Consider the following 26,221-nt stretch of genomic DNA (forward strand, 5'->3'; position numbering starts at 1 on the left):
TGATCCCATGTTTCTCGGTGAACTCTCTACGACATTTGCTGGACTTCATGATTTGGATAGTGGTACTTTTGTCCGAGCCTTAATATGGTTATTATTATCATTCATTGTGTTGAGCAGATCAGTGGCAATTACTGCTGCTGTCTTTTGTAGATTTATGCAGTAATGACATATGGTTAAAGAAAAGTGTTATGAGTGGGAAGTCAAAATATAGAACATAAAAGTCAGAACTGGGGTAGTCCTTCAAGCCTTTATTTAATCTTCTGGATCATATAGGTATTAAGATGCAGCCTTTAATTACTTGATCATAGTCTCCTCCAACTCAGAACTCGGAAAAGGTGATTCTGCCTAAAAAGCGGTTGCTCAGCATTTTGAGTTGCCTTAATTTTCTTTGCATGTCTTCTTATATTATTTTTATGGCAAAGCTTTTAGTCTTGCTTTTCAAAGAAATGCATGAATTTAAACATTGACTTCACTGCAGCACTTACTGTAGTGCTTCAGTAGCCCACAAGTGTTAATTAACCTTTATGCAGTGTGGGATGATGCTTGCATTTAAGAGATGAAGAGTGAAGTTAAGAAGAGATTAAGGTCAAAAGCATCTGCTAATTATCTAATTTTCTAATTAAATAATTGCCCAATTTGAAACTGGGAAGACTTGATTGTCAAAGTGCATAGGTAGGACAGCCCTGTACACATCAAAAGCCTGATTGCTGCTGGTGTGAGGTACCTGTGAGAGCTCAGCACTTTTCCACCCTGATGTCCAGGGTTTCAGGTTAGGCAGAATGTGCAGGTTTTTCCTCTGTGTGGCCTAGGGAGTGCAGGATGGATGCTTTCGTATTCTAGGTGTCCTTCTCTGGGCACCCTTCAGCCCGAAGCAGTGTCTGGCTTTGCCTTCATCCTGCAAAGCTAGAGCCTGTTGAGTTTCTCCATGGAGTGGCTGGGGTGCCATCCGGTCACAGTGCAGGGAGGCAAGCGTTGGCAGAGCCCTTGGTGACAAGGAAGACCTCAGAGTTCTGGTCCCTCTTCATCTTCAGCATGTGAAAAGTTGTTTCCTTAGAAGATTTTAACTAGGTCGATTTGGGCATGGAGGAGGATGAGGGAGAGCAACTCCAGGCACTGAAATTTTTAGCCTACATAGTTTCATGCTTGGCAAAGTTATTAACTTGTAACTCTTAAATTAGCATTTTATCATGGAAGTGTTCTAACACTTCTAGCACAACGTGAAATATTTTCGACGAAGGAATCCTAATATATGCGTGCTAAAGTGTTATTTTTAATGCACGTGTAACTTAGGGCAGTTCATTGCAGCTGTCTCTCTGGTTGCTATGTGAAATTCCAAGCATATGTGTTAGAAAAGATGCTGTCTGCCCCTCTCTTTCTCTTACTGTGACATGAAAATAAGGTGGCATCAGATATTAAAAAGAGCTTGGGGTGACTGGGATTGCTGCTGAGTGAGTTATAAGGGGGATCCCAAGCAGGTGCCTGTAGACACCATGAATTCTGTCTACGGAGTGTAGCAACAGTGAGCAACAGTTGCTCATCTGTTGAGCAGAAACACCATTTTGGACAATAAAGGCATGTCTTGCTGGTTGAAGGCAAAGTGTTGAAGAGTCCTGAGCTTCAGAACAGTGTCAGGAGTATCAAGAGCTAAGCAATGCTAGGGGAAGAAAGATAGTGGGTGGTGAAAATCCCATGAGTAGTCTTACTGTTGAGATGTGTCTTAATGGAGGTGGAGCTGATACGAAGTATGCACTTGGGGAAGGATACATGAGAGAGCCAGCATAATTACCTGCCTTTTCGAGTAATTATACAGATACCAATATCAAATATGAGAAGTCTGTGTAAGTGTTGGTTTTCTTTTGTTTTCTTGGTCTGTGTATCAAAACTGGTGTTGGCAAGTATGAAGTCTGATCTGTTTCTTCTTAAAACTTGTGTGCCCAATAAATACTGGAAACCTAGGCAAGCTGAACACTCGTGTTGGTCAAATGCAGCATGGGTGGAGTTGTGCCCTGTGAATCTCGTGCTGATATATTTCTAGATTATCTGTATTAAAAATAATACGAGTGTTTACAGCAGCAGATGCACAGGATTATTACAAAAATATTTTTGTCATAACAGCTGTAATTTGTGGTTATTACAAAGTTATTTTTTCAGGATGTTTTTGTATCGTTTTTTAATCTTTCTCCTTCCCTTGCTTTTTCATGTCAGAAAAAAAAAAATTTGAAAGCTTATGTGCACAAATCTGTTTGGTGTACACAAGTAGAACTACTAATTACTAGAGATGAAGCGGTAGATCATCTTACGTGTCAGACCAACCCTTTAAATGAGATTGCCTGAAAACACAGGTGATGTTCTTTATAATGTAATGGTGCAGCAGTAGGCTGCCAGGCATGAACTCACTTCAAATAAACCACAAAGCAGTTCACAAATAGCAAAGATCAGTAGTGACTATTGCATTTCATAATATTCACATGCTAGGGTAAAATCTCCTTATGGATCATCTACAGACAAAAAACTGCAGTTGTATAATGTATGTATTGTGCTTAATTGAAAAGTCCTAAGGAAACTTTGTCCAGTGTAGTTATATATCTTTGTTCTTCTAAAATTTAATGCACTGCTTTAATGATTTAAATTTATAGTTTATGTCCCCTCCCCCCCTTTTATTTTAAATTGCATTTTGTTGTGTATGATTATCTGTACAGATATATACAGGTCCGTATTCCAGATGGGCCAGTTTACATTTATTCAAGTCATGCATAAATTCTTAACAGCATAGATTATATTTCTTTCAGGGTTTTGACTGAGGTTTTTAGGCACAGTCTACATTTTCAGACTTGAGTGAGGGTTGGGGTTTTTTTGTTGGTGGTTTTTTTTATATGACCAAGTTCTTTATCCATCAGTTAGAACGGCACATTGCACTGCTGTATTTTAAAGTGAATAATAAGCAATCTTTTTACACGGCTTATGATTAAAAAGGCAGATTAGCCGTTGGGGTGATCACTTTTGATGTTTAAGGCACTATCCACTAGACATTGCACTCTCATTTTATGGTCTGATTTTGCACTAAGATCTGTGCAAATAAACTTAGTGCTTACTGTGGACTTGCATTTAAAGCAGCTTGTGAAAGGCTAGTGGAGAGTAATACATCTTTTTTTATTAACTAGCATGTAGAGGACTAAAAGGAGATTGTTTAATGTTTCATAGTCTAATCTTATGAGCTGCAGAAGGAAGACAATTTGCTCAACATGGTAGTCCTTGTGCAGCATCAAGCCTGAGCAAATGAGTGGTGTGTGACGACATGCGTTCTTCCCGAAAACCTGAAGAAATGTCTGTGGAAGAGAAAAATACAAGGCTTAGCTAGTGTTGGAAGTACTAACATGCTGCATATTTGAGAGCCGTGAATTGGGGATCACTGTCTGCAGTCAGTGACTTATCTGTACCCATCTCAAAGCATCTGCATTGTTCTACAAGAAAGTGCAGAAAGAGCTTTTACCTTTGTCTCCAATAATTAATGTGAGATCAAGCAGTGCATTATTTTACTTCTGAATGGAAAAATTGGAAATTAGGGAAAGAGAATGAAAAAGTAGGAAAGGAAGTAAAAAATGCGTGGAGTAATCCAGAATGTTAAAGGCCATAGTCTTGCATTTGCAGGAAAGGACAATTTGGGGACAACTTCCCACCCTACTTCCATGCTGCCAGATCTAGCTTCTAGGGACACATCAGAAGTTAATACAGTGTCATCTGGGGGGGAGGAGGAGGGAGAAGCTTTTTTAATCTTCCACATTTGTGTTGTGGGTTTTAATTCCTGTTCTCATGTTCCTTCCATGACTCACGTCCTTTACAAAACCGAGATAATTTGTGTGTGTGCTGGCCTTTGGAGGAGGTGAAGGAGATACTGTGGGCAAAAGTGTAGAGTCTAGTTCTATTTCTAGTTCTCCTTCTCTCTCTCTCTTTTTTTTTTTTTGAGAATTATGTATTTGAGATATGGAACAGAATTCCTGATCTTTTATAAGCTAGTCTTAAGACAACTGAGCTGCAGAGAACTGCAGAGCATTTTCTTTCAGTTAACATGGTAGGAAAAACAAATTTGCCAGTTATCTCTCTGGAAATATAAGCCTCATACAGAGTCAAATTATTCACTGCTCTTCAGAATAAAAATTACAAGTCGCGCAAATACGTACCTTCCTACACACATGGACAGATTGTAGTTCCAGTGAGAAAGGGTTCTTTTGGGCCAATTACTCCCTGAAATTGTGAGCCAGAGCTTTATACCACTCCAAGTAATTTCTATTGCATTTCTGTAATAAAAGTCTCTTACCACTCTGGGGAAAACATAGAAAACTGTGTGGGTGCCTTGGCAGGCAGGGGTTTAAAAATATCTGTGGTTTGTGTGGCTTTATTGGATAAAATGTAGGATTTTCCACCCTGCGGTTTAAGTTTCCATGTGCTGGAGTTTGTAAAATTTGTTTTTCTGAAATGTTGCTTATGTCTAAAATGAAGCCCTTACTTATGTTTAGTCGGGGCTGGGAGGAATTGACTCAGAGAAGTGATAATGGATGCTCTGGAATTGTTGAGGGGCCTCCAGAATAGATGGTTCAGTAGTAAGATTTTTTTTTTTTTTTAATGCAGCCATTTCAAATTTCTGCTAGGCAATGAGTGATGAAGGGTGATACTTTTCAAATGCTGTTATCCTCCCGTGCCTGGTTGGTGACATGTGAGGAGAGGAGTGATACATGGGTCACAAGGTTTGTTAAGTACCATCACTATGTGCTGGATACCCCTTTCAAAGTTCCTGGCCCAAGTCTAAGGGGTGGTTTGAGCTACTGCTTTGTTCAGTCTGCTGTGAGTGGTTTGATGCATGTGACTTGAGGAGTTCCATGCAGCATAATGTGTCTGTTTAATGCTGTTCATTGACTATGAAAAGTGAACCCTAATTTTTAGGGTCGTCCAGATGTCTCATAAGTACTGAATACAAACATCCTGTATACATCCCTGCTTACTCCAAAAGCAGGGGAAGAATTGGTGTTTTAGTGGCTAAAATTAAAAATCTATTGAATTATGGCAACTATGATAAAATAGGACATCTTATTTTGAAATTTACGTACTGTATGTTTAGACCTAGCATGGTTTTGCTGTCATTTGAGTACCAATACTCTTATTTTAAACCTCTTTTTAAGATTGAAGGACCTTAGATCCTCATCTGTGTGGATGTCTCCTCACTACTACCAGCGAGCGCTGCAGATGGTGCTTTTTTCGCAATGGTTCTCTTCCCAGTGGCTCTCTTGAATGCATAGGTCATGAACAGCTTGGGAAACATGACTGACACATCAGAAATGATGCTATTTGATTATAATAAAAATAACCAGGTAACTAAAAAGGTCTTTTTAAAATTAATTAAGTGAATGAATCAGTAGTCAACTGCACTTACAAATTTCTTGATATATACCCTTAACTGGTTTCCCTCTTTAAATTGATGAATAAATAAATAAATCTCCCTCTGGTTTAGTAAATTAAGAGTGGTTCATGGAAGGCCTGAATAGATGTCTGAGACAGCATGAGGGAAAGGCCAGATGTTTAGGAGTGGGAGAAGAAGAAGGGAGGAGATGGACTTCTGCTTCACAAGTGACAGACTTTGTACTTGCATAAGAGTTCTTTCCCCTCTGAAGGGGGAAGGGCATGCACTTGAAGGAAGCTTTTTGTTTAAACTTCTTTTGAAGTAGTTCTGTAGATTGTAAGAATGTATTTTTAATGGAAGAAGAAATCTGGAAGAGATTTTGAAAACTTCTGTGGAAAAAAAAAAAGTATAGTTTTGCATTGTGCAGATTTGTCAAAATGATCTCAAGGATTGCAGTTGTGTTTACTTTCAAGGCATCTTCTTTTAAGCTAATCCCTAGTTGACTTGCTTTTCAAGACACTGCCAAGAAGGGGATGTTGGAGTTCAGTTGAATATTTGCTTTCATGGGTGAGGTGTTTGGGTTGGGAGTCATTCATTTTAATTCTCTAATAGTTGCCAGGGTAATATATGATTGTCATCACTTGAAACAGATGCTGCTTCTGTAGAGTGATAAAGAACAATAAAATATTTTCCCATTGTGCTACTGTTCTTTGATCAACCAAAATATCTGTGATTTTCTAGTGATCTTGCTGTCCAACTTCTTTCAGTCGCTGTCTCATGCGCCCTCTTTGTAATGCAAAAGCCAGTGGTGGTTTGAAACCTCTTTTCTGCCATTGTACACACACATTGCCCACTGCTTTGCCTGTTTTTGAATCAGCTAAATGGCTTAACCATCTTGGTTTCCTACTCATGCCCCATTTATACAGCTACGACCTCTGACAAGCTGTTGGGATGAAGCTGAGTTTGAGGGTCCTTCTGCCTCTCGATGCTGTGTCCAGGGGTTAAACCTCCATAGGACAGGTCACAGAGGTGGACATTGCTCAACTCCTCTACCATCGCATTTGATGTGTTGAGGAGGTCAGAGCATTGCAGCTCACCCTTACAGGGCAGGAAGATTTGCTCTCTTGTTTTCCTTTCAAGTTTCTAATTAGTGACATAACTGTGGCTTTGGGAACTGCAGGAGCTATCTAATGTGTCCCTTTTTTGGGGTGCTGGGGTTCAGCAGAAGCAGTCTAGGCCATGTTAGTAGTCAGTGGGGAAGAAAGATGTCCACGTCAGGCAGAGCACTTGCATCTGTGCTCATCAGAGAGACAGACCAACAGTGGAGCCATTGCTAGTTTGGTAATTACTGTTATTTGGACTCCACACAGAGAACACGGTAATGTCTGGCTTCTGAAATGATGATTTGACATAACTAATTCCTCCTTTTACAAATGTTTTAGAGTGATCTGCTGTATATTTATACAGCCTGGGAATTTATCCATAATTTATCCATTATAAGACCTTTTAATAGTTTATTAATTGAAGGCTTTGGCAGACAAAAAAGGAAAAAATTAAGCTTTCCTTTTTTTTTTCTGTATTTTTTTTCTTTTCTTTTTTAAGGAAATGTCATACTTGTCTCTTCTGTTTGAACTGCTACCCAGTGTAAGATGAGTTAGAAAGATTATACTATTTTGAAAATAATTGTCATCGTTTTCTGCAGTGTTCATTTTGACTGGTCCATTGCATGTATTTAAAGGCTAATATTGTAAGGATAGCAAAAATATGAATTATATGGTACTTCTTGAAGTCTATTTACTTCCCTAAAGCAAAAGCTTTTCTTCCTGAATTAATGTAAATTTACCTTAGTTCCTTTTTATATGCTGCATAGGTATGTGTGCTTGTAGGAACTTCTACTAGCTCCTTAAAACAGATGGGGTTTTATGGTTTGAAAATGGGGGTTTTAATAAAAGAATCTTACACAGTCTTTCCCAACCTGGGGTAGCTGTCACTGGTCTGGATTTGTAAAGTACTATTGAGAGAGCATTGGATATGCTGGGCTGTAGAGTCGTTAAAATAACTTTTCTGCATATAGGAGGTACAGTTATGGCTAATGATATTAAAGGCATTTTGTACAGAGTTGTTCTGATCTTTTGTCTCTAGATCTCAGTCTGAGTACATGCCTTATTAATTCCCCCACAGTTTTTTTTTATTTATTAGCCTGAATGAATACAGTATTACCCATGAAGTGATACACTTCTGCTTTTGGTTTAACCAAATAGTGAATTAAATCAATACGCAAAACTGTCTTTGTGTAGGAGTTGTTTTATCAATGTAATCTTAACTGTTCCTTTCAACGTAGTAATAATCGTGAATATATTTCACTACTGATATTAGTTTGTTTTACTAATTCCATGCAGGAATTTTGTTGGTGTTGTGAAAGTGTTACTGTGATTCTTTATTTTGGTTGGTTCAATTCTTGATCCTTCAGCAGCGAGTATCATGTTTTAACTGAATGGAAGTTGGCATTAAACTCCTTAATCGCTTTCATATTTAATTCATTGGAGGGGTTTGGCTCAGTGTTTCTTTTGCTTACATTTATTTTAAAAGTGCCCTTATTCAAGTATTTCAAAGATTAAGGCTTTTTTAGTGAAAACCAGAGTTTTAGGATTGTGGCTTATATTAGCTCTTTTTTTTCCTTGGTATATCTTTGTAAGATTAATGAACTAAAGTTTTGATTGTATATAATTGCAGTAATAATATCAGCTATTTACCCTTATGTGTAAATTCGCTCTTTGTATACATTTCATAGAAAATGGACTTACACTGTCTGTTTGTGTAATACAGGTAAATTTTGTAAACCTGCATTAGAAGTCCCTTCCTGAGTTTTTAGTAAGCCTAAATCAGGATGGATAAGGAATTCAGTACCTTGTGATTAAGCAACATATTCTTTTATGGTGTTTTTTGTTTAGTGGTTGGCCTGTGATTTATTGGAACGGCCAAATACAAAAGTCTGTTACGTGTTATTTTGGCTTGGCAGAAGTAATACAAAGAACTGTCAAAGGCAAACAGTATGCAGAAGCTGTAATTTCCTTTTTACCATTGAAGAATAGATTTGGCTGGATTATGCCTTCAATGCTAATCTATCTCTGTGTGGCCAAACAGATTTTTGGAACCTTTTTGCAGTGTATTTATTTTCTGTTCACTTCAGGCCAAATGTTATAATGTCGTATGTTTTTTTGGCACGTACAGGGTGGTGATGTGAAAAGAGTTAGAGAAGGAATTGAAGTTAAGAACTCTGATTTAGACTATTTAAATTGAGATTGCCACTTGATGCAATTAGGTCATGGCTAGCAATACTTTTATATTCAACTGTGGAATTTTTTCTTCAGCTTTACAACTTTCTTTAATACTAAGGATCACAGTTAAAATTCTTCAACAGTTCCAAAAGAATATATTGCAAAATTTTACCACAGTTTTATACCATTTTAGTTAATTCAGTTGGCTCTTTAAATAAGCTTAATTTCAGTCTGTCTTCTGCTGGTAAGCATGTTTTTCTTTCTACACTATTTTAACAGAAAGCACGTTGCCTCTTCTGATTGTTATAGGGCCATGCACCTTAAGCCGCCTGTCTTGGCTAATGATTAGTAATGTTTCTGTCTTGAAGCACTAATTTGATGTGTTTAACATAATATCCATTCCTTATTTGCCTGAACGTATTTGTTTGAATGTATTCAGTATTTCAAAATGATGGGACAGACATACTCATGCTGTACATGCTTTTTTCTGTGGCTTTTAGTTAAGAACAAAACAGTTAAATGTCTCTTTCTATTCTGCTTTCCCGCTGTACAGATGACAGCATCTCAGCTGCGAGCACGTCTGATGTCCAGGACCGTCTTTCAGCCCTGGAGCTGAGAGTACAGCAACAAGAAGATGAAATCACTGTGCTAAAAGCAGCGTTGGCTGACGTGCTAAGGCGTCTTGCTATCTCCGAAGACCATGTAGCTTCTGTGAGAAAATCAGCACCAAGTAAAGGTAAGCCCATATTTGGTAAATTCTTTCTAGAGTGAGAATGTTATCATTTAGAATGTTCTCCATTGATCACTTCTTTTTTCCCTTTTCTATCTCATTTGGAAAGGCAGGTATATTTTGAGCTGGAGGGGTTAGTTTTTTAAGAGTGGTTTTATAGGATATGGCTAATAGATATCTGAAATACACTGTTTGCTAACATTTTTATGTACTTAACACTGCTGAAAGTTTATCTTACTTCTTGTTAAAAGGTTCTTGTTTTAATTTAAATGGTGAAATGCTTTACACCTGCGGTCTTTAACCTGCCACAGGGCGTTCTGGGGCTTATGGGCAGTTCTGAGTCTCAGCTTTGACTTCACCTAGAAGTTATTCAACTGAAGGAGCATATTAGAGGCTACGTTTCCCCCTGCTCCTGAATTAAAAAAAAATAAAACAAAAAACCCAAAACACATTGCCACCAAATAAGGAAGCTTTCTGAATATAGTTAATTTTTGTTCATCTACAGAGATAACTCACCACCAGTAGGTTTCTTGTAAGAAGTGGCCATATAGCCATTCAGCAGTATCTCTTTTGGTTAGTAGCTAGTAACTTTTACATTGCAACTTTGAAATATACAGGATTGTTTAAAAGTAGAGAAACTAGATGCATTTTGCACTAGTTTTTACATACTTTTTTTTTTCCCGTGGACATTTCCTTTTCTATTCCACGTGACTAATTGAATTATTTGAATTTACTCCAATGTAAAATTGTGTGCTCAGAGAGAACTATGGCTATATATGTTTGTGGTATATATTAGGCCTCTGATTAAGTAAAAGGTTAGGTCATATTTCAGGTAATTCACAGTTCCAGTTCACCATAAATGCATGTATCCCCATCAAACCATACAGTGCAGTGTTGTCTGGGCTCAATCCGTGTATTTCATCCTTGAAGTACACCCATTACACCAAAGCCAGTATAACACTGAACTGACACATCATAGCCTATGTTTGTTTGGGTGGCTGCATTATACGGGCTGAAAATGCTGAAAGTTTGAATTATTTTAGAAGTTGCAGAGAGATCAAATTCCTTAATTAAGTGTTTTTGCAGTCTCTCTGCCAGATGGAAGGAAGTGATGATGCTTAATTGGCTTGGGCTCTGAATCCTGCCATTCTCTCTTGCTTGCTAAATGGTAGACTGTTGTCATCCCTGCTTATAAACGCAGCTTTTATCTACCCGATATGCATCTCTGGTCTAATCAAGATTGAGACTTCCTTCTCTAACTTTTTGTAAATAGAGCTCTAGCAAGTATTTCAACTAAATCACTCTTTGCTGTCTGCTGTCCATTATGATAAAAAGAAAATGTCCAAGTAGAAGACTGTGGGCAAAACGTGTGCAACATAGGACCTTATTCTTCCCATTTAAATGCAGAGGAGCTGGAATATGCACAAACACGGCTAAAGACCTTTGGCTTGGAGCTGTCTAATACCCAGCAAACTCTGTGCACAGGCAGGGCAAACTTGCAGTGTTCTGCAAAATGCCTTGGGGCCATCTCCTTACTGAGACTTTGGGGGTCTTGGGGGTCATACCAACTTCTCCAGGTGACTTTTTTTTTTTTTAGTGAAAAATAAATTAATTATTTCTTGGGGGAGAGGGAGGGTGGAATATCTAAAAATGTTCAGCTTTGTGCTATTACATCTCAACCAGTTAATGACAATAGCATGTAACTGAAGAAAAAGATGGGGATGGGGGTAGAGATGTACACATATGAGATAATACATTGAACTTTAAATGAGTTATGACCAACTGGCACTGTATTTAATCTGTGGGAGATGTGTCCCCATTGTGTTCAGTTACCTAATACCATCAGGCAACACATTAACTTCACTGTTTATCATGAAATCAGCTGCATATAGATGGTATAAAGACATCACAAAAGAAAATGTTCGCATACAGTCACTGGAATTTTGTACAAGTCTAAAATTAGACTTGAATGAGTTTGAGATTAATATTGATTTAAACTTAAACGTCAATATTTTAATAAACATTTCAAAAGAAGTTTGTACATAGCTTTTTGCAATAACTTAGGTTCTACTTTTGATTTCTATATTTTAAGTTCATTCATTAGGTAAAGAGCTCTTGAAATGTTTTAACAAAGAGAAATGTATTAGTTTTGTGAATGAGTAGGATTGGCAGAAGATCTGAATTGTCATACAAAAATAATACTCAAGGAAGTAATTGTTAATTTTTCTTTGAGGTATTTTACGGGTACATAACAGGCTCTTACTAGTCAAGTCATGGTTGCTGCAAAGGTAATTGTATTCCTCCAAAACTCTTTTTGGTGTTCGTGATCCTGTCCAGATTTCTGCGTTACAACGATTGCAGTTTCATGGTAAATATTATAGGTAGGTTTTCTTTAAAAAAATGCTGAGGCTTTGATTCACAGAAGTATTTGTCTCTACAGCAGCCCTTAAATACATGCTGACATAAATGAGTAAAGAGGCTAGATGTGTGCATGTTTCTGAATACGTTGAAAGAGATGTGAAGTATGGCAGCACAGTAAGATAAATACTTTTAAAATAAACTGAACTTAGAAGAATCATAGTACCGGAAAAAGCCATCTTGAATCTTTCCATCAAACGAAAGAGTTTTAATCTGAGTAGAGACAATATCTGAAGTAGTTTGAAGGAGTCTTTCCTACTTGCTGCTGAAATGAGTTTTCTAAAACCTCCCCATTTTTTTTCTTGTTGCCACCTCAGCAGTGTCTTTGAAGAGAGGTTTAGAGGTTTTTCATAGGCTAAAATAAGTGTTGTGAATAGACCATGAATCATGCTGAAAGGGACAAATCCTGATCACTTTTTAACTGATTTTTTCATTCTGAAGTTCATGGCCCAACTTAGTGCAAAAAGAGATCTCTTCGTCCTTTGTGTTAGTTTGTCTGCATTGCATATCTGGTGAGCTAATTCTGTGCTTATTTTTCTTATCCCTTTTTGAAGCAACCATAGCTGAAGATAAAATTGTTTGCATTATCCTTGTAGTCTTGTGTTTTTCTTTTTTCCTACATTTCTGTTGCATGCTTGTTTTGAACTTAGTCCAGTCTTCAGTGAAAAACTTCACATGGGCATGGGTAGAGTTTTATTTCTAACCCATGGGCTATCAGTCAGGAGGTTACTACCTATGATTTTATCTGTCTAGCCCTGTCTCAGAAGCAAGCTGCTCTTCGTGCAGGGATAGGTGATTTGCGAACTGTATGAGATAAGCTAAAGGGTTAGATTTTTTTTTTTAGCCACTGTAGTGCCTCCTAGTAAAGTATGAAGTGGGAATACTGTATGAGGGAAATACCTCTAGTAAGGATTGCAACAGAACTAGTGCTTGTCTGTTACTGCACGGTGAAAAGCAGACTGGGACTGTTTGCATGTGGCTTGTTTTCCTGTTCAGTATTTCTCAGTGCAGTGTCATTCTAAATAGAGAAAATCTTTTAAAAATAAAAAGGCTACAATAGTACTTCTCCATCTCTGCACATAGCTAAGAATAACTACACAAAGGAGAAATTACCAGGTCCAAAGATAGGGTTGAGAATTAGAAATGTGAAAGGGCTTGATTAGGGAACTGGTCCCCAGCAGCTACAGGGTTTGTGGGGATCGTAGCGTGAGGGTGCATTTGGAGGGGAGCAGGAGGATCTTTTCTTTCTATCTGTCTTCCTTTTCTTTCTTAGTAGATGGCTTGGTAAGAAGAATTTCTTTGGTGGGAAGTTCTTTGCTTTTGGCAGCTCTGCACTCTTGTTGCCACACGTCTCTGCTGTTGATGAATGATTGATGCTGTTAACATTCACAAAAAGTTCCAAAAACAAAGATTACCTGGACACCGAAGAAAAGGAAAGCATAAAGCAGTCTGGTACTTGCAGCTGCCAGCAAGATAGATTGGCTCACAGCTGGTGGCTGGTAAACCTATTAAAATCTTCTAGGGTGTCAAAATGTGTGTAACAGGAGAATTCATCCCTCAGGCTCTGGATGTGGAGACAAGTTTGTGGCACACAATGGCACCAGTAAAGTATCGCAGACTAATCATATCACTGGGGTGTGAGCTCTTGCCTGAAAAAGCGGCCATCTACCAGAAAGTACATCTGATGTCTGCCTGTAGAGAAACAAAGAGTTCATGTCCTTTTTCTGGACCTGAAGGAGCCTTGTCACAGGTTAAACCTTTGAACAAACATTTCCTATTGCTTGGACAAGAATTGATATAAAATAACTCATATGCAGACTCAACTCACAAAGTGAAATTGAAGCAGTGGATGGCAGTTTGCAGAGAGGGTCTCCCATGGCAATGCAGGCTGGCAGACTTGAGAGGCATTTATTTTACTTAAAGCAATGATCTTGGGGACCTGAAAAAGCAGCCATGTACTGGAAATGCAGATTTTTTAAAAATTTATTTTATACTTTTTCCTTTGTGCAGTGGATTTTTATAGTAGGAACCCAGAGAGTTTTCTTTCCTTTCCTGCTCCCTTCTCTCATGTGAAATATTGTGTATCGTCAATAGGAAAAATCCTAAGTAGTATCTTGGATCAAATTCCATCTCATTGCACTAATGTAAGCAAAGCACTTCAGATGTCATTTTTGCCGTATCTCAACAATGGTTTCATTTCAATAACATTAAGTCATTTTCTTTTATATTAACAAAAATTGACTTCAGGTGTTCAGGAAGCTTCATTAATGAAAGCATAGGATAGACTTGCATTTATGGTTTTAGTCCTAACACATTTTAATGTGCAGAATTGTACTAATAACTGGGCCATGTTTATGTTGTCTAATCAGTAAATGTTAAAAGGAACAGAAAATAGAAGTGTAGACAGGAAAATGCTTATGGTAGAGGTAGGATATAGGCTTTTATCCACGGTATTAGAACTAACCTGGCAAGCTTGTATGTGTGTCATTTTACTCATGGGAATAGTCCAATTGAAGTCTGCAGGCTGTATGCTCGCATAACAAATAATGATACTCTTGAGGTCTTAATGGATTTTCCATGTATTGGTTTTAGTGCCATCTGTTCTTTCTGCATTAACGTTATTTTTTCTGCATTTCTTCCCCATTTTTTCCTATCTTCTCCTCTGTCTTTAATATTTTCTTTTTCTTCTGTTATACTTGCTATTCTTGATGTTCTTCACATATTTTCCTTTATTCAAAGAATTTGGATCTAGAGGGCATTAATGAACTAAGGGTCACTAATGAGCTAAGCTAAATTTAAGGAAAGAGAAGTGAAGAAGAAGAAAGTTCAGTTTTCTTTTAACTTCTGTAACCTAATAATCTTGTTCATTGGAGAAGATACTTAGGGCATTGTAGAGGAGTGGTTTTCAGTTGTGGTGGTAAGTGTCCTTATTCTTCTTCCATATGATTCTTACAGTTTTGGATCTATTTTATGCATTTTTGTGCGTTTTTAGAACAGTGTGGGCAAATTCTCCTGAGCAGTACTCAGCCGTTCTCCATGATGCTTCCTCAAACTAAGACTTGCAATGTTGGAAGAGTTAAATGGTGCCACTAACTTTTCCAGATAAAAACTGCTTGTTGTTTGTAACACTAGAGTAGCTCTTTCATCACTGTTTGCCAGAGTACATCAAATTGTTTCAGATTACCATAGTTAAAATTTTATTTCCTCTGCTTGGGTATAGCTCATTTGGCAGTTGGTTGAGGAAGTAGATGGTGCCTCTGGGAAAGTATAGCAAAATAATAAGATGGTAGGGAGGGAGGAGAAGGGCTGTGGTTTGAAGAAGCAACTGGCTGTCCCATGCCAAAGAAGTCCTCAGTTTCCCTGAGTAGCAGGTTTTAAAATGCCTGCCCAAGGAGCCATGCGTTAGAGCAGGCTCCCCTAGACTCTTAAGAGCAGAACACCTGAAAAACAAGTTTTATTTCTCTAGGAGAATCAGTTATAGTTAGAAATGTATGCGTTGACAGGTTAAGTCACCAGCTATAAAATTTTTGTAGGAAATCTCTAAATAAATATCTAATTATTCTTAATATTGTAGTTAATTTATCTCCCTATTGGGAGAGACTCACTTGCATCTCAAGATGTTTATGCATTAGCTATACATTCTCAAACTATTGCATATTAACATTCTTTTAACAGGAAATGACAAATAATGTGTGTTTAATAGCCAATTGTCAGTTGAGATTTGTGAAATTGGGCTTCAATTAAAAAAAAGTATGAAAAGCATCTGTGTTTTTTCTGCTAGATACAATTATTGTAAGAATAATAAAGTTTGTCAAAACTTAATTTTGTCTTAAAATTGGATTATTAAACAAGATGAAGTATAACCCTTAGGTAGTGAATGGAATTATTTTTTCCTGATTTATACTGGTCATTATTTGAGAACTAATATCTCACCCTGACCTGTAACGTTTGTTCATGTGATAGAAGAAGAGAACATTTTTTTCTACTTAAGAAATCTCAATCAGAATTTGACTCTTACTGTGTAAGTGAAGTAGCTGAATAAAGCAAAATGCTGAAGAAAATATTTCCCTACCCTTCAGAATACAGTACTCTTTTAAAAAGAGTCTTAGTGCTCCCAAGCTATTTCTTTGCCAGCATCTTCCGTGAGCTGAGGGACTTGATATCCTTTGAAACTTTGGAAACAGCAGTGACTACAGTTAGTTGCTTTGGTACAATTTATTATAACATCTTGAAGTAAGTTTAGGATTTGTCATAACTTCTAGTTTGTTTTTGATGTCTTTATTTTAGGAAGGAAGTGCAGATAAAATCTTATGTTTTGCTACACTTAGAACTATTTCAGTCTGTTTTTCTACGGCTCACCTGTGTGGGTTCTCTGGTGACTAATAGTGTGGTTGAACACACACTGTATGCTTCTTTAGTAAGAGTACTAAATTGGGTTTCTGTCCTTAAACCCATCAGTTTTATTTGCACAAAACCCCTAGGCATGTAATATGCTTGAAATATAGAAATCTTTGTCAAGTTTTGCTGAAAATGAAGTATTCTAAGATTGTTGAAAGACTTGGATATTGTGTGCCTTTTTTTTTTTTTTTTTTAACAACAAGGCAAGCCTAAAAATACAGTATATCTTTTTTTTTTGTAATACATAATCTCTTGAGCTTTTTGTTTTAAATCCACTAGAATGAAGTGTCCAGAGAAGTTATTTTGATGTAGCTGCAGCTACTTAACTTTAAATTGAAATTACCTGAAGAAGAGAAAGAAGGGTTAGATTTTAATTTGGAAGAAAGGCAGTTCACCTGTCAGGGTATCAGCAAATACAAAGATACTAAGCAAATCGTTGTTCCAGCTAAGACAACTAATAACATAATAAACTATATTTAAACATAAAAACCTGTAACTTTGGGGTTTGGGAAAAAGAAGAGAATTACTAACTGATCCTCAGCTCTAGTACCTTATATGTATGTTTGGAAAGAAAAGCTGTCATGTTATCACAGGACACACATTTTCAAAACTAGCACTGTCTCTTACAGCTTGGCTTCAGTTTTTTCCCAGTTAGCTAATCAAGGCTGATAAAGAGTTGGAAATAGATTCTTGGTTTATTGTGGTCTGTTTTTTCTAATCCTACTTATCTTTCATTCACACACTTGTGTACTTGACAGATGTTAATGAAATGCTTATTTTGAACTCAACAGATACTATTCTCTGAAAATTATCAGAACAGAGATGAATCCGTTATCCATAAAAGACATTTTTTTCCACTTTGATCTCTGACAATTTGGCTTTAATCCTGGTCACCATACACTGGCTTTCATTTTACGTTCAGTTTATGTCTGGCTTTTGTTCCAAACTAACAGATAAAGCTGAGCGCTATTCAGTCTGAAAAATTTCAGACTGTTTATGCTAGCAGGTGACGTATGACATGATATTGGCAGAGATGTGCAATCCGAGTGCTGGGAGAACTCAGTTGTTTTAGTCTATTGATCTGGAATTTGTGTTCTCCTGTGCCGTTTCATTATTTCCCAGGTCTGAAGCAAAGTTGCTTGACTGCTATGAAGGCCTATCATGCAGTGAAGAAGGTTATAGCGTTGTTAATTTTTGACATCTTTTGACTGTAGAGATGCTCTGGTTAAAAGTTGTGAATAGAGCTGCATGGTTTGGACTGGTAGGTCGGCTTCCTTGAGCTTCTGACCTGGCTGGCAAGATCCCGGTTTTGTGTCTCTGACCCCATGGACAGCCAGGCTTCACTGCTCCACTGCCTGGGATGTGCACAGGGCTTAAACATGCCCTTCGTTCTCACAGCTTAAAATTTAAATGCATTTTCTTTACATGTAATTGCAGATGATTTCTTGAATTTTTCATTTTTTTCCCCTTTAAAAAGGGGAAAAAACGTCATTTTTGAATACCTAGTTAAAATGGAATATATACTGAGTCTGGAAGGGGGCTTTTTTCTTAGGGGTGTTGGGTTTGGGGTTTGAGGGTTTTTATTTGTTTTGGTTGGGTTGGTTTTTTTTTTCTCCATTGTTTTTGTTGGGTTTTTACATTTTATTGTACATTGAGTGTGGCACTCTCAACTGTGACTGACCAAGATTTTATTCTGGACTGTAAGAAAGCCTGATATATTTTTGACTCTTGAAAAAAATCTGTCAGTGTGTTTTTTTTCTTAGATATGGATGTTTCGGTCTGTGTCCAAATGTTTTGGTCACCTTTTCAAGGAATGAATGGTTCAAGAGATCTTTGTTATGTATAATTGTTGGTCATTTTACAAAAAATGTTTTTATTTTGATTCAAAAAATCTTCATCTCAAACTTAATTTTGCATGCTGCTTTTTGAAATTGGGAAGTACTCTGCAGATCTACCATCAACATCCACTTTACCAAAAACCAAATAACCCAAAAACTGCCGTACGGATCCTTTTTTTATTATTATTGCATTCATCATTGCGTGGAGCAGCACACGTTCCTGTCATGAGTATGCACTGATGTACAGTTTTATTCGTAATCAGTTTTGTCCCTCAACGTAAGCAGGAGCTAACACTTTTTGTACCTAGAAGGGGGAATTACTCACAAAATAGCCATGTGCTTCTTGCTTGAGAAAACTGAGAAATTTGTTCCCCATTTCATTAAGTTCCTGTACCCTGTCTGTAGCACTGTTGTTCTTTACATTTTCCACTGAATGCTTTCTCCACCGTACTGAGAATTACCGCTATTTTGCCTCCTGATCCACGTTTCTGGAAAGTTGTGCTAGTGCTGCTTGGAGAGGCGTTGATCTATTATGATGAGCAGACGGAGATGTTAAGGTCGTATGCAGTTCAAGAGTGAATCATAGGCCTTGATATTATGCATCTCCACAAAGAAGATGATTTACTTTGTCACTGAAAATAAAAGAAGCTAATTTATAGGCTTCTAATACTAAAAGTGCTTTTTAAGCTCATGTGCTTTTGTTCTTGCATCTAAGTTACACAGGGGGGTAAAAATCTCTTGAGCTTCAGAGGTTTTGTACAACATATTAACTTAAAATAAAAATCTGTATTCCAAATGTGTATGTTGCAAGTAAAACAGTCACTAAGAAGTACTGATTGGAAGGAATCACACTGAGTTGATTTATGCAGAACTTAGGAAGAACAATGATCTTTGCAGTGTTTCTGTATTTGAGTGTGTCTTTACTTTCTTCAGATTTCCTTTAATCTCATTTCTGCCTGGGATATTCTGCATGCTCCTTTTGGCTCTCCTGATCTGAATTTCAGATTTGGTCACATGCCGCTTGGTGCGTTTGAAGCAGTATATGGTTAGCGCAGGTCAGCCTATTTCTGCCTTCGTCCAAATAGTTCTGAAATCCAATACTCCCTTGATGGTATCTGTCATATGTAAATTGCTTGTTTAAAACAAGAATTTGCCTCTTAGCCTGCCTGATAGAGCTGCGATGTGACAAATGGACCAAACGCTGGTATTGTTCAAATGATGCATCTGTGCGAGTTTGCCCTCAGTGCACAGAGCAGTTGGTTCTCCCTGACCGCTTTTTTACTCCTCACTTTTTTCTTCAATGTGTGGCCTCATGCCTTACCTAACTCACAGTATTCCAAGCCTGCCTTGAACACAGAACTGTTATTTTCCTGTCAGTCGTGTCCTTCGTGCTTGTTGCTGAAGTCAGAGAGACTGGACATCGTGACCCCATGAGATGCAGTAACAATTTGCTGTTTGTGAAATGGGGATGTGGCACGGAGATGGGATCAAAACTAACCACTGATTTTTGGATGCTTAATGTGAGATTAGCCCAGGGATTTTTTCAGGGCATGCCACGTTTCAGAGGGTAAAAGCACAAGTTTAGCACTCAGGGGGAGGAGGGGGCAAAACTCTTTCCTGAGTAAGACCTTAGAAATAAGACAGGCAGGCAAAAAAGGAGACACACACAATTAGTGGGAAAGGGCGAAATGTCAGGTTCGAGTAAAATGCCTTCTATTTCACTGATGGTCTGTGGCAGAGGCAGGTCTGCAAGCCAATTGCCAGGCTAGCGTTCAGCTCTTTAAATAGAAGAGCCTTCGCTCCCCCCCATCTTCCTTGCAATCCCCTCCCACATTCACTGCATAGTTTCAAATTTCTACAATGAGTGAAGTGGGCATCTGACAGACAACAGCCTTCTTCACAAATACAGTCTTGATTCATCCCCAGAGGGAGTCTGTAATGTTCACTGGATGTGGCAGATGTTCTATGGAGTGAACCGTATCAGAAACGTAACAACTATATTGTAGTGCATATATGCAAAGATCGATACTTTTTGAAGATGGAAGGGGAAGCTGAAAACAAGCTGAAAAACTGGATTTTTGATCCTTAGAATCACAACCCTTAAATAACTCAATAATTCTTTCAGTGTAGAGAGGGCTTCTGTCTGCAATTTCTTTGAACTTTAGTAAAAAACAGATTGAAAGCAACAACCCTCATGTAGTGTTATCTGAGCTGTGATGGTTTTGAACAACAGTGTTGAAATAATGAGATCTGCTGTCCCACGGCTGTTGGAGCTAACCAGCTTCCCAAGGCTAGCCGTAGTCTCTAATTCTCCCTGTGGATCACAACCGGAAGGAGATGTGGCATGTCACTGAATTAAAGTATTTGCTGGCAGCATGGCAGTAGAGAAGCTGACCCCTATCAGAGGATATTCTTGCCTGTCTTACTGTCCCAGGTCTCCCATCTCTAGCTGCCTAGGTTAAGGCTTTCATGAATGTATGTCACTGGATATAGGCTAGATGGTTGTCTTGAATGCTGGGGCTGCTGCTGTGTGATACCAGGTCCACATCTGAGAGCTTTTGGTTTTTCAGTGGATCTTTGGATACAGCTGTAAAATTTTGTGTTCTTCAATATTATTTTTTTTCTAGGTCAGCCAAGCCTTCGAGAAGCTATCTCAATGTCCTGTATAACTAACGGGAGTACAGGAAGCAGGAAAACAAGCCACAGTTCATCTGTTTCTGTTGCCAGAAAAGAAACTCTTTCATCTGCTGCAAAAAGGTACCGCCTTGTTATTAAAATTGAAATTTATTTTTTTTTTTAAAACAAACAAATGGAGCAAGAGTTTGATTTTTGCCTCTGCACGACCCTCAGCAGAGCTTCCTGAAGTCTAGTAAGGCACGAATAAACTTGGGAGATGTACCGCGTTGTTGGGCTGCTTACAGCAGGGTTCTAAAAACAATTCATAAATGGAGAGTATTTCTATAGTGTATAGTGTCCAAAATGCATTCTCACTGAGGGACAGAACAGGCCAACGTATTTCCAATACAAATGGAAAATTTTTCTTTCTGGTATTCATCTGCATCTTTGTTGGTTTTTTTCAAAGAAATTAAAGGACAAAACTGACTTCATTGTCTGGAGTGTAAATAGTAGGCAGTAGCAAAATAGCTATGAAACAATAGTGAATTGTGTAAGATAAAAATTTACATTTTTGTGTAGAAAATCTTAACCCAAAATGTGGCTACTTAGTCCTTATGAAGAATATCTGTATCAGATCTCAAATGCGTAGAAATAACACTGCTTGAGTATTTGAAGTTAAATGAGCTAAGCACCAAACTTAGCTTTTTTTCCCCTCCATGTAATGGTTTCAGCTGCATACAGTAAACAAAATGTTTGTGTAACTACTTTCTTCTGTGGGTTTGTTAAAAAGTGATTGCATGGCTTCTTTAATCAGTAGGTTTTGCACCTATTCCTATTTGTTGGGAAGAACGGGCTGCCAGATATAGCCACAGGGCAGAGAATACTCTAATGTATAACTGTGGTAAATTATGCGAACAAATTCTTGGCCTCTGTAGAGTACTCTGGTAACTCCAGTGGCTGGTTTATCTTCTAGCATGGATGTAAATACTGTGCTATACAACAAGACAGGGAAATTATATACTTCAGGGAATAAAAATGCTGCATGCAAATATAAACTGTATGGGAACAAACCAGGAAAAGCTTTAGTGCCCTTTGGAATTTGGAAAGCAAGGGCAATGCCCTGCTCTTCGCTATTCTCCATTGTGTAGCATTGCGTGTCTTTCTTTTTAATGAATCCTTATATTTACTTTTCAACAATAAATCAGAAAGTGATCACTGTATGTCTCTACTAGTGTGACAGGCACCGGGACAAAAGACATTCCCACAGGAAGGTATTTCTTAGTTAGCACTTTTCCATTAATCTTACCGCTGTGGCTCCTGGCACTTTGATGAGAGCCAGTCCGGTTCCCGTGGTGTTCAGCTTGTGTTTGCGCTGAATCACCTTCTTGATTCATTGGCTGCTCAACACTTGACTACAGAAGAAGAGCAGACTGGAGAGAACGGCATCCCTTTCATCTGAGTTAAGGTCTTTAAAAGGAGACCTGGGTAGGCCAAAAGAGGAAAACCTTAATATGCAAAGGGCAACTCTTCCTGGGCCCCCAAGTAACTGTTCAGGAAAGGTTTTGGTGCTTCCAGTGCAGCTGAAGATACATGACTCCCTTCTTCAAGGCTTGTTTTAGGAAGGCCTAAGTCCGTTCTTCAGTTATCTTTCCAGCAGTTCCTTTCACTCTCCAGCAGTTTCTTTCACTTTCCTGTCTTTATATGTTCTTCCATTAAATTTGTTTGGTATTCGGAAGAATATAGACTTGCCCTCCTGTAAAATTACCAACTCAAGAAAGATGAAAGAAAATGCCTGATCTCAGGCTTTGTGGATGCGTTTTTTTAATAACAGCAAAACCGTTCGGTACCAAATAGTGTTCCTATTAGAAACATAAGTGAATGTCAGTAGTAGTCCCAGTTCTGTAACAAAGTTAGGGTAAATGTGTTTATTTCTAACACTCTTGTCATGGTGAAAAAGAGGAAGGCCAAAGGAGAGTATCAGCTGGTCGTGGGATGCTTCACCCCAACTTGTCCAGGCTTTTCTTCAGGCTGGAGGTTGAACTGGTGCAGCAGGCGGACATGGTCATCTGTTGATGTAGTTACCAAACAGACCCCATAGCCTGCTTATAGCTTTTCATGTTGTAAATATATGTAGCCACACATCTAGTCACAAATAACAGGTGGCCTACTTGTGTCCAAACTGTTGTTGTTGAAGTTCAGCGTCTGTTTCATGCGGTCTTAATATTGTATATTTCTGCGGCTCTGGCTTCTGTAGACCTGCTGTCTCTGAGAATTTCTTCTATGAATAAACAGTTTCATTTCCTAGACTATTTAATCCTTGTTCTACCAACGTGAACACTGAGTTCATGGAGATGATCTGATGGCTCAGTAGCTGCACAACAGCAGCATGTCTCATTTTAACAAAGGTGTGCTAAAATAGCAGCTCTTGCTAAAACCAGAGCCCAGGAATGTGTCACGAACAAAAGGTAGATGATGTCCCATTGACAGAAATGAAGTCGTGTACATGTTGGGAAAATTTCAGCCCTATAGTCTGGAACAGACTTGTGATAGAGGTGTTGAAACACTTCAGAACAAAGAACCATGCTGCATACCTTGTATATCACCAGAGTTGGAAGCAGGTTTGTACTTCGTACTGCAGGTGACTGTCACAGAGACCTGTCTGATCGTTTTTCCTAGGACTAAACATTCTTCTGAAAACAGCTTCTGGTAAGAATAGTCTTCATGTTTCAGAATGACAACACTCCACAGTAGCTGCCAATGTGTTGTGGTCCAAAGGATGAAACATTGTGCTGCGTAAAATTAAAGAATCTGCAAAATTAGGGCAGATAGCAATAGCTCTCAGCTACTCACATGTAGACTGAAGAGATGCCTCATCAGGTTGGGATTTGGAAAGAATTTTTGGATGCATTAAATGACTGCTTCCCAGAACAACTAGTCTTTAGAAACCCACAAGAAAAGGTGCTGGTTTTGATTTGGTTTCAGTTGTTGCACAAGACCTAGTTTAAGAAGTATTAGTGGGAGAGCCACTCTGTAATAGCCAGTCATAATACAATTAAGCTGAAGATTTTAGCAGACGTGAGCAAACGAAATAAATTCAGCACAAAGATATTCCATACCCAGACTGTCACATATCTACATAATTTACTTTCAAATTAAAATGGCAGTCAAAAAAAGAAGCCTGCTTGCAACCTGGTGGTAGATAAAAGCACTGTGTTGGAACCCAAGGTATACCTTGTGCTGCAACCCAAAGAGAAACCAGAGTGGTCCAGTGATTCTCGTGGCCCAGCAGGGAAATTAAGGAGTGAGCCTAATGGTAAAGGTGTGAAATGGATAGTCCACAGCTGCAAGCTCAGTGAAGACGTTGAAGAGATTCCCACACTGAACCTGTGGTTTCTAGGAGATGGATCAGGTGAGCTAAATGAGTTTGGGTAAGAACACAGAAAATACAAGACTGAATTGATAAGTTAGATGTATGCTACTATCAGCAGGTGGCATTCACCTGAGCCTGCTGGAGGAACGCAGAGGTGAATTGCAGGATTGCTGGTGTGTCATTGTAAATGGGATATTACAAAAAGTGTGGTGAAAGGGACTACGGGTAATGACCCCACTGTTGAACTCTTTTATGTTACCATCAGAGACAGAACATGGTGCCAGGAGAGCCATTGTTCTGACCAAGTAGGACCATTCTTTGTAGACTTGCAAGCTGGAGTTATGGAAGTCGTTACATTTGTGTGGTCTCTCTCCTGCTTCCCTCATCTCTTTTACTGTTATTAGACTGTATTTTGAAATCCCCAAGTAGAGGGAAAGGGAAAATTGGAAGCATGTCTTCCTGAAAGATGATCTCTTTAAAAAAATCAAACACCCCCCCCCCCAGTCCTAGTAGATGGACTTTGTTGTGAGAAATCCTGCGTTTATGGGAGAGTGAATGCAGAGGTCTATGAGTGTACCTGTCAGAGTAGGAATAGAGAGACTCTTGTTTTCTTTAGAGATTCCGAAAATTTATTTCACTATACTGCATTTCTTGCCACAGACTGCAAAAAGATGAAGATTTCATAGGTGCTTTTGCATCCAGCAATGCAAGCTAAGTGTTCTGATTAAAAAATAATAATTTTTATGCTTCTAGTTAATTAAGGACTTCTGGCTATAAATTATTAACCAAAACCCCACAGTTCTTCAAGCTTTGTTCTCTGTGATCGCATATATGCCCTCAAAGAACTGTGAAAGCTCTTTCTTGTCTTGTTTTCATCTGTTTTTCTGAAAAGAAAATGTAACTTTGATGGATTATATTGACATTTTTAACTAGTCAATATGGTTTACCGAAGAAATCCTGAGTGATCGCTATAAATGTATTTTGGCATATGTTTTTACCTATTCTTCTATGCTTCTTTGGAAGCATTTAGAAAATTTGAACTCATCTAAGCGTTGAGGGCTTTGTCTCAGTGGTAGATGATATACTTTAATTGAAAGAATAAATGAAACAAAAAGAGGGTCTTATGAATGTTATATTAAAATTGGGGGCCCATTTTTATTCATTTATTTTTAATATTGTCTTACTGTTTTTCATTGGGTTTTGGGGAAAGGTAAATGGAAACACAAATAATTAAGATTATACAAGGGTTTGGGGGGGAATTGGTGTGAGGGAATAGAAATCTGGATTCTCCCCTTCAGAAAGATACTATTTCTTTTTTACTTTGCAGGTTACTTTGCACCCTAGAGAAAAATTTTTCTTTTTCCTTTTTAGCCAGTGTTTGTATCTTGCTTTGTTTGTTCACTGAGAAATTTATCTTGGAAGATTTTTTTTTTTAATCTTAAGAAAGAAATAGGCCACGTACTACAGAATACTCTTCTCTTTCAGATCCTGCTATTGTTTGTGTGATTCAGTATATTGCAAAGCATGCTATTTGATAGAAGAGCCTTTTAATTAATCTTTCTGTTTACTTAGTGGACCGTTGGTTAGGTTCTTAATGAATTTAAGGTTTTTAATGGTACGTATTTGAAGCTGTTTAAAATGTTAACCTAATATATACAGCATTATGAAAATAAAGATGTATTCTTAGCTGTTGTTTACTGAAGGCATTAAAGAAGTGGCAAGACAGTCTGATGTTAGTCAACTACAGATCAAAACAGCGATGAGTTTTCAGGGATGATTTCCTTTGAACTATGGTGCAGCCAGGGAGAGCCCAGGGACCAGCAACAGCATTTCAGTCTTTCACTGACAGCGCAAAGATAAGCGGTACCACACGTGTCCAGAAATACAGAGAGGTAGGTATAGTTTCATGGCAGGCTTCAGCTAATTGGAGATAATGCAAGTCACACTCCTGCCTTTCCCTTGCACTAAACCTTGGCTGGCAGCACAGTAAGGTAGTCAGTGAGCTGAACCAGAGGATGGGTTTGTTTTTTTTTCTGAGGCAGAACAGACTTGAGGTGCATCAACTTGTGTCAGCTTTGAATGCTGTAGGAGCACCTACAAATGAAGGACATACTCAAATCAAAGTTGTGTTCATTTTAAAATCAGATTAGTACAACTACATGGTAAAAACAAGTAAATAAT

The 26,221-nt window shown here is 38.1% G+C and overlaps 1 protein-coding gene across 5 annotated transcripts in view; it reads left to right on the plus strand.

Moving 5' to 3' along the window:
- The window catches only part of EML4 (EMAP like 4), a 169,510-nt gene that overhangs the window by 82,821 nt on the left and 60,468 nt on the right, over nucleotides 1-26,221 (plus strand). For all 5 annotated transcript variants that reach the window (XM_052806814.1, XM_052806812.1, XM_052806813.1 and 2 more), the window contains exons 2-3: nucleotides 9,224-9,406; nucleotides 20,682-20,811. In XM_052806814.1, coding sequence (XP_052662774.1) covers nucleotides 9,224-9,406; nucleotides 20,682-20,811 — 313 coding nt within the window. The remainder of the gene's footprint in view (nucleotides 1-9,223; nucleotides 9,407-20,681; nucleotides 20,812-26,221) is intronic.

Source organism: Harpia harpyja, chromosome 13 (assembly GCF_026419915.1).
Source record: "Harpia harpyja isolate bHarHar1 chromosome 13, bHarHar1 primary haplotype, whole genome shotgun sequence".
NCBI classification, from domain to species: Eukaryota; Metazoa; Chordata; class Aves; order Accipitriformes; family Accipitridae; genus Harpia; species Harpia harpyja.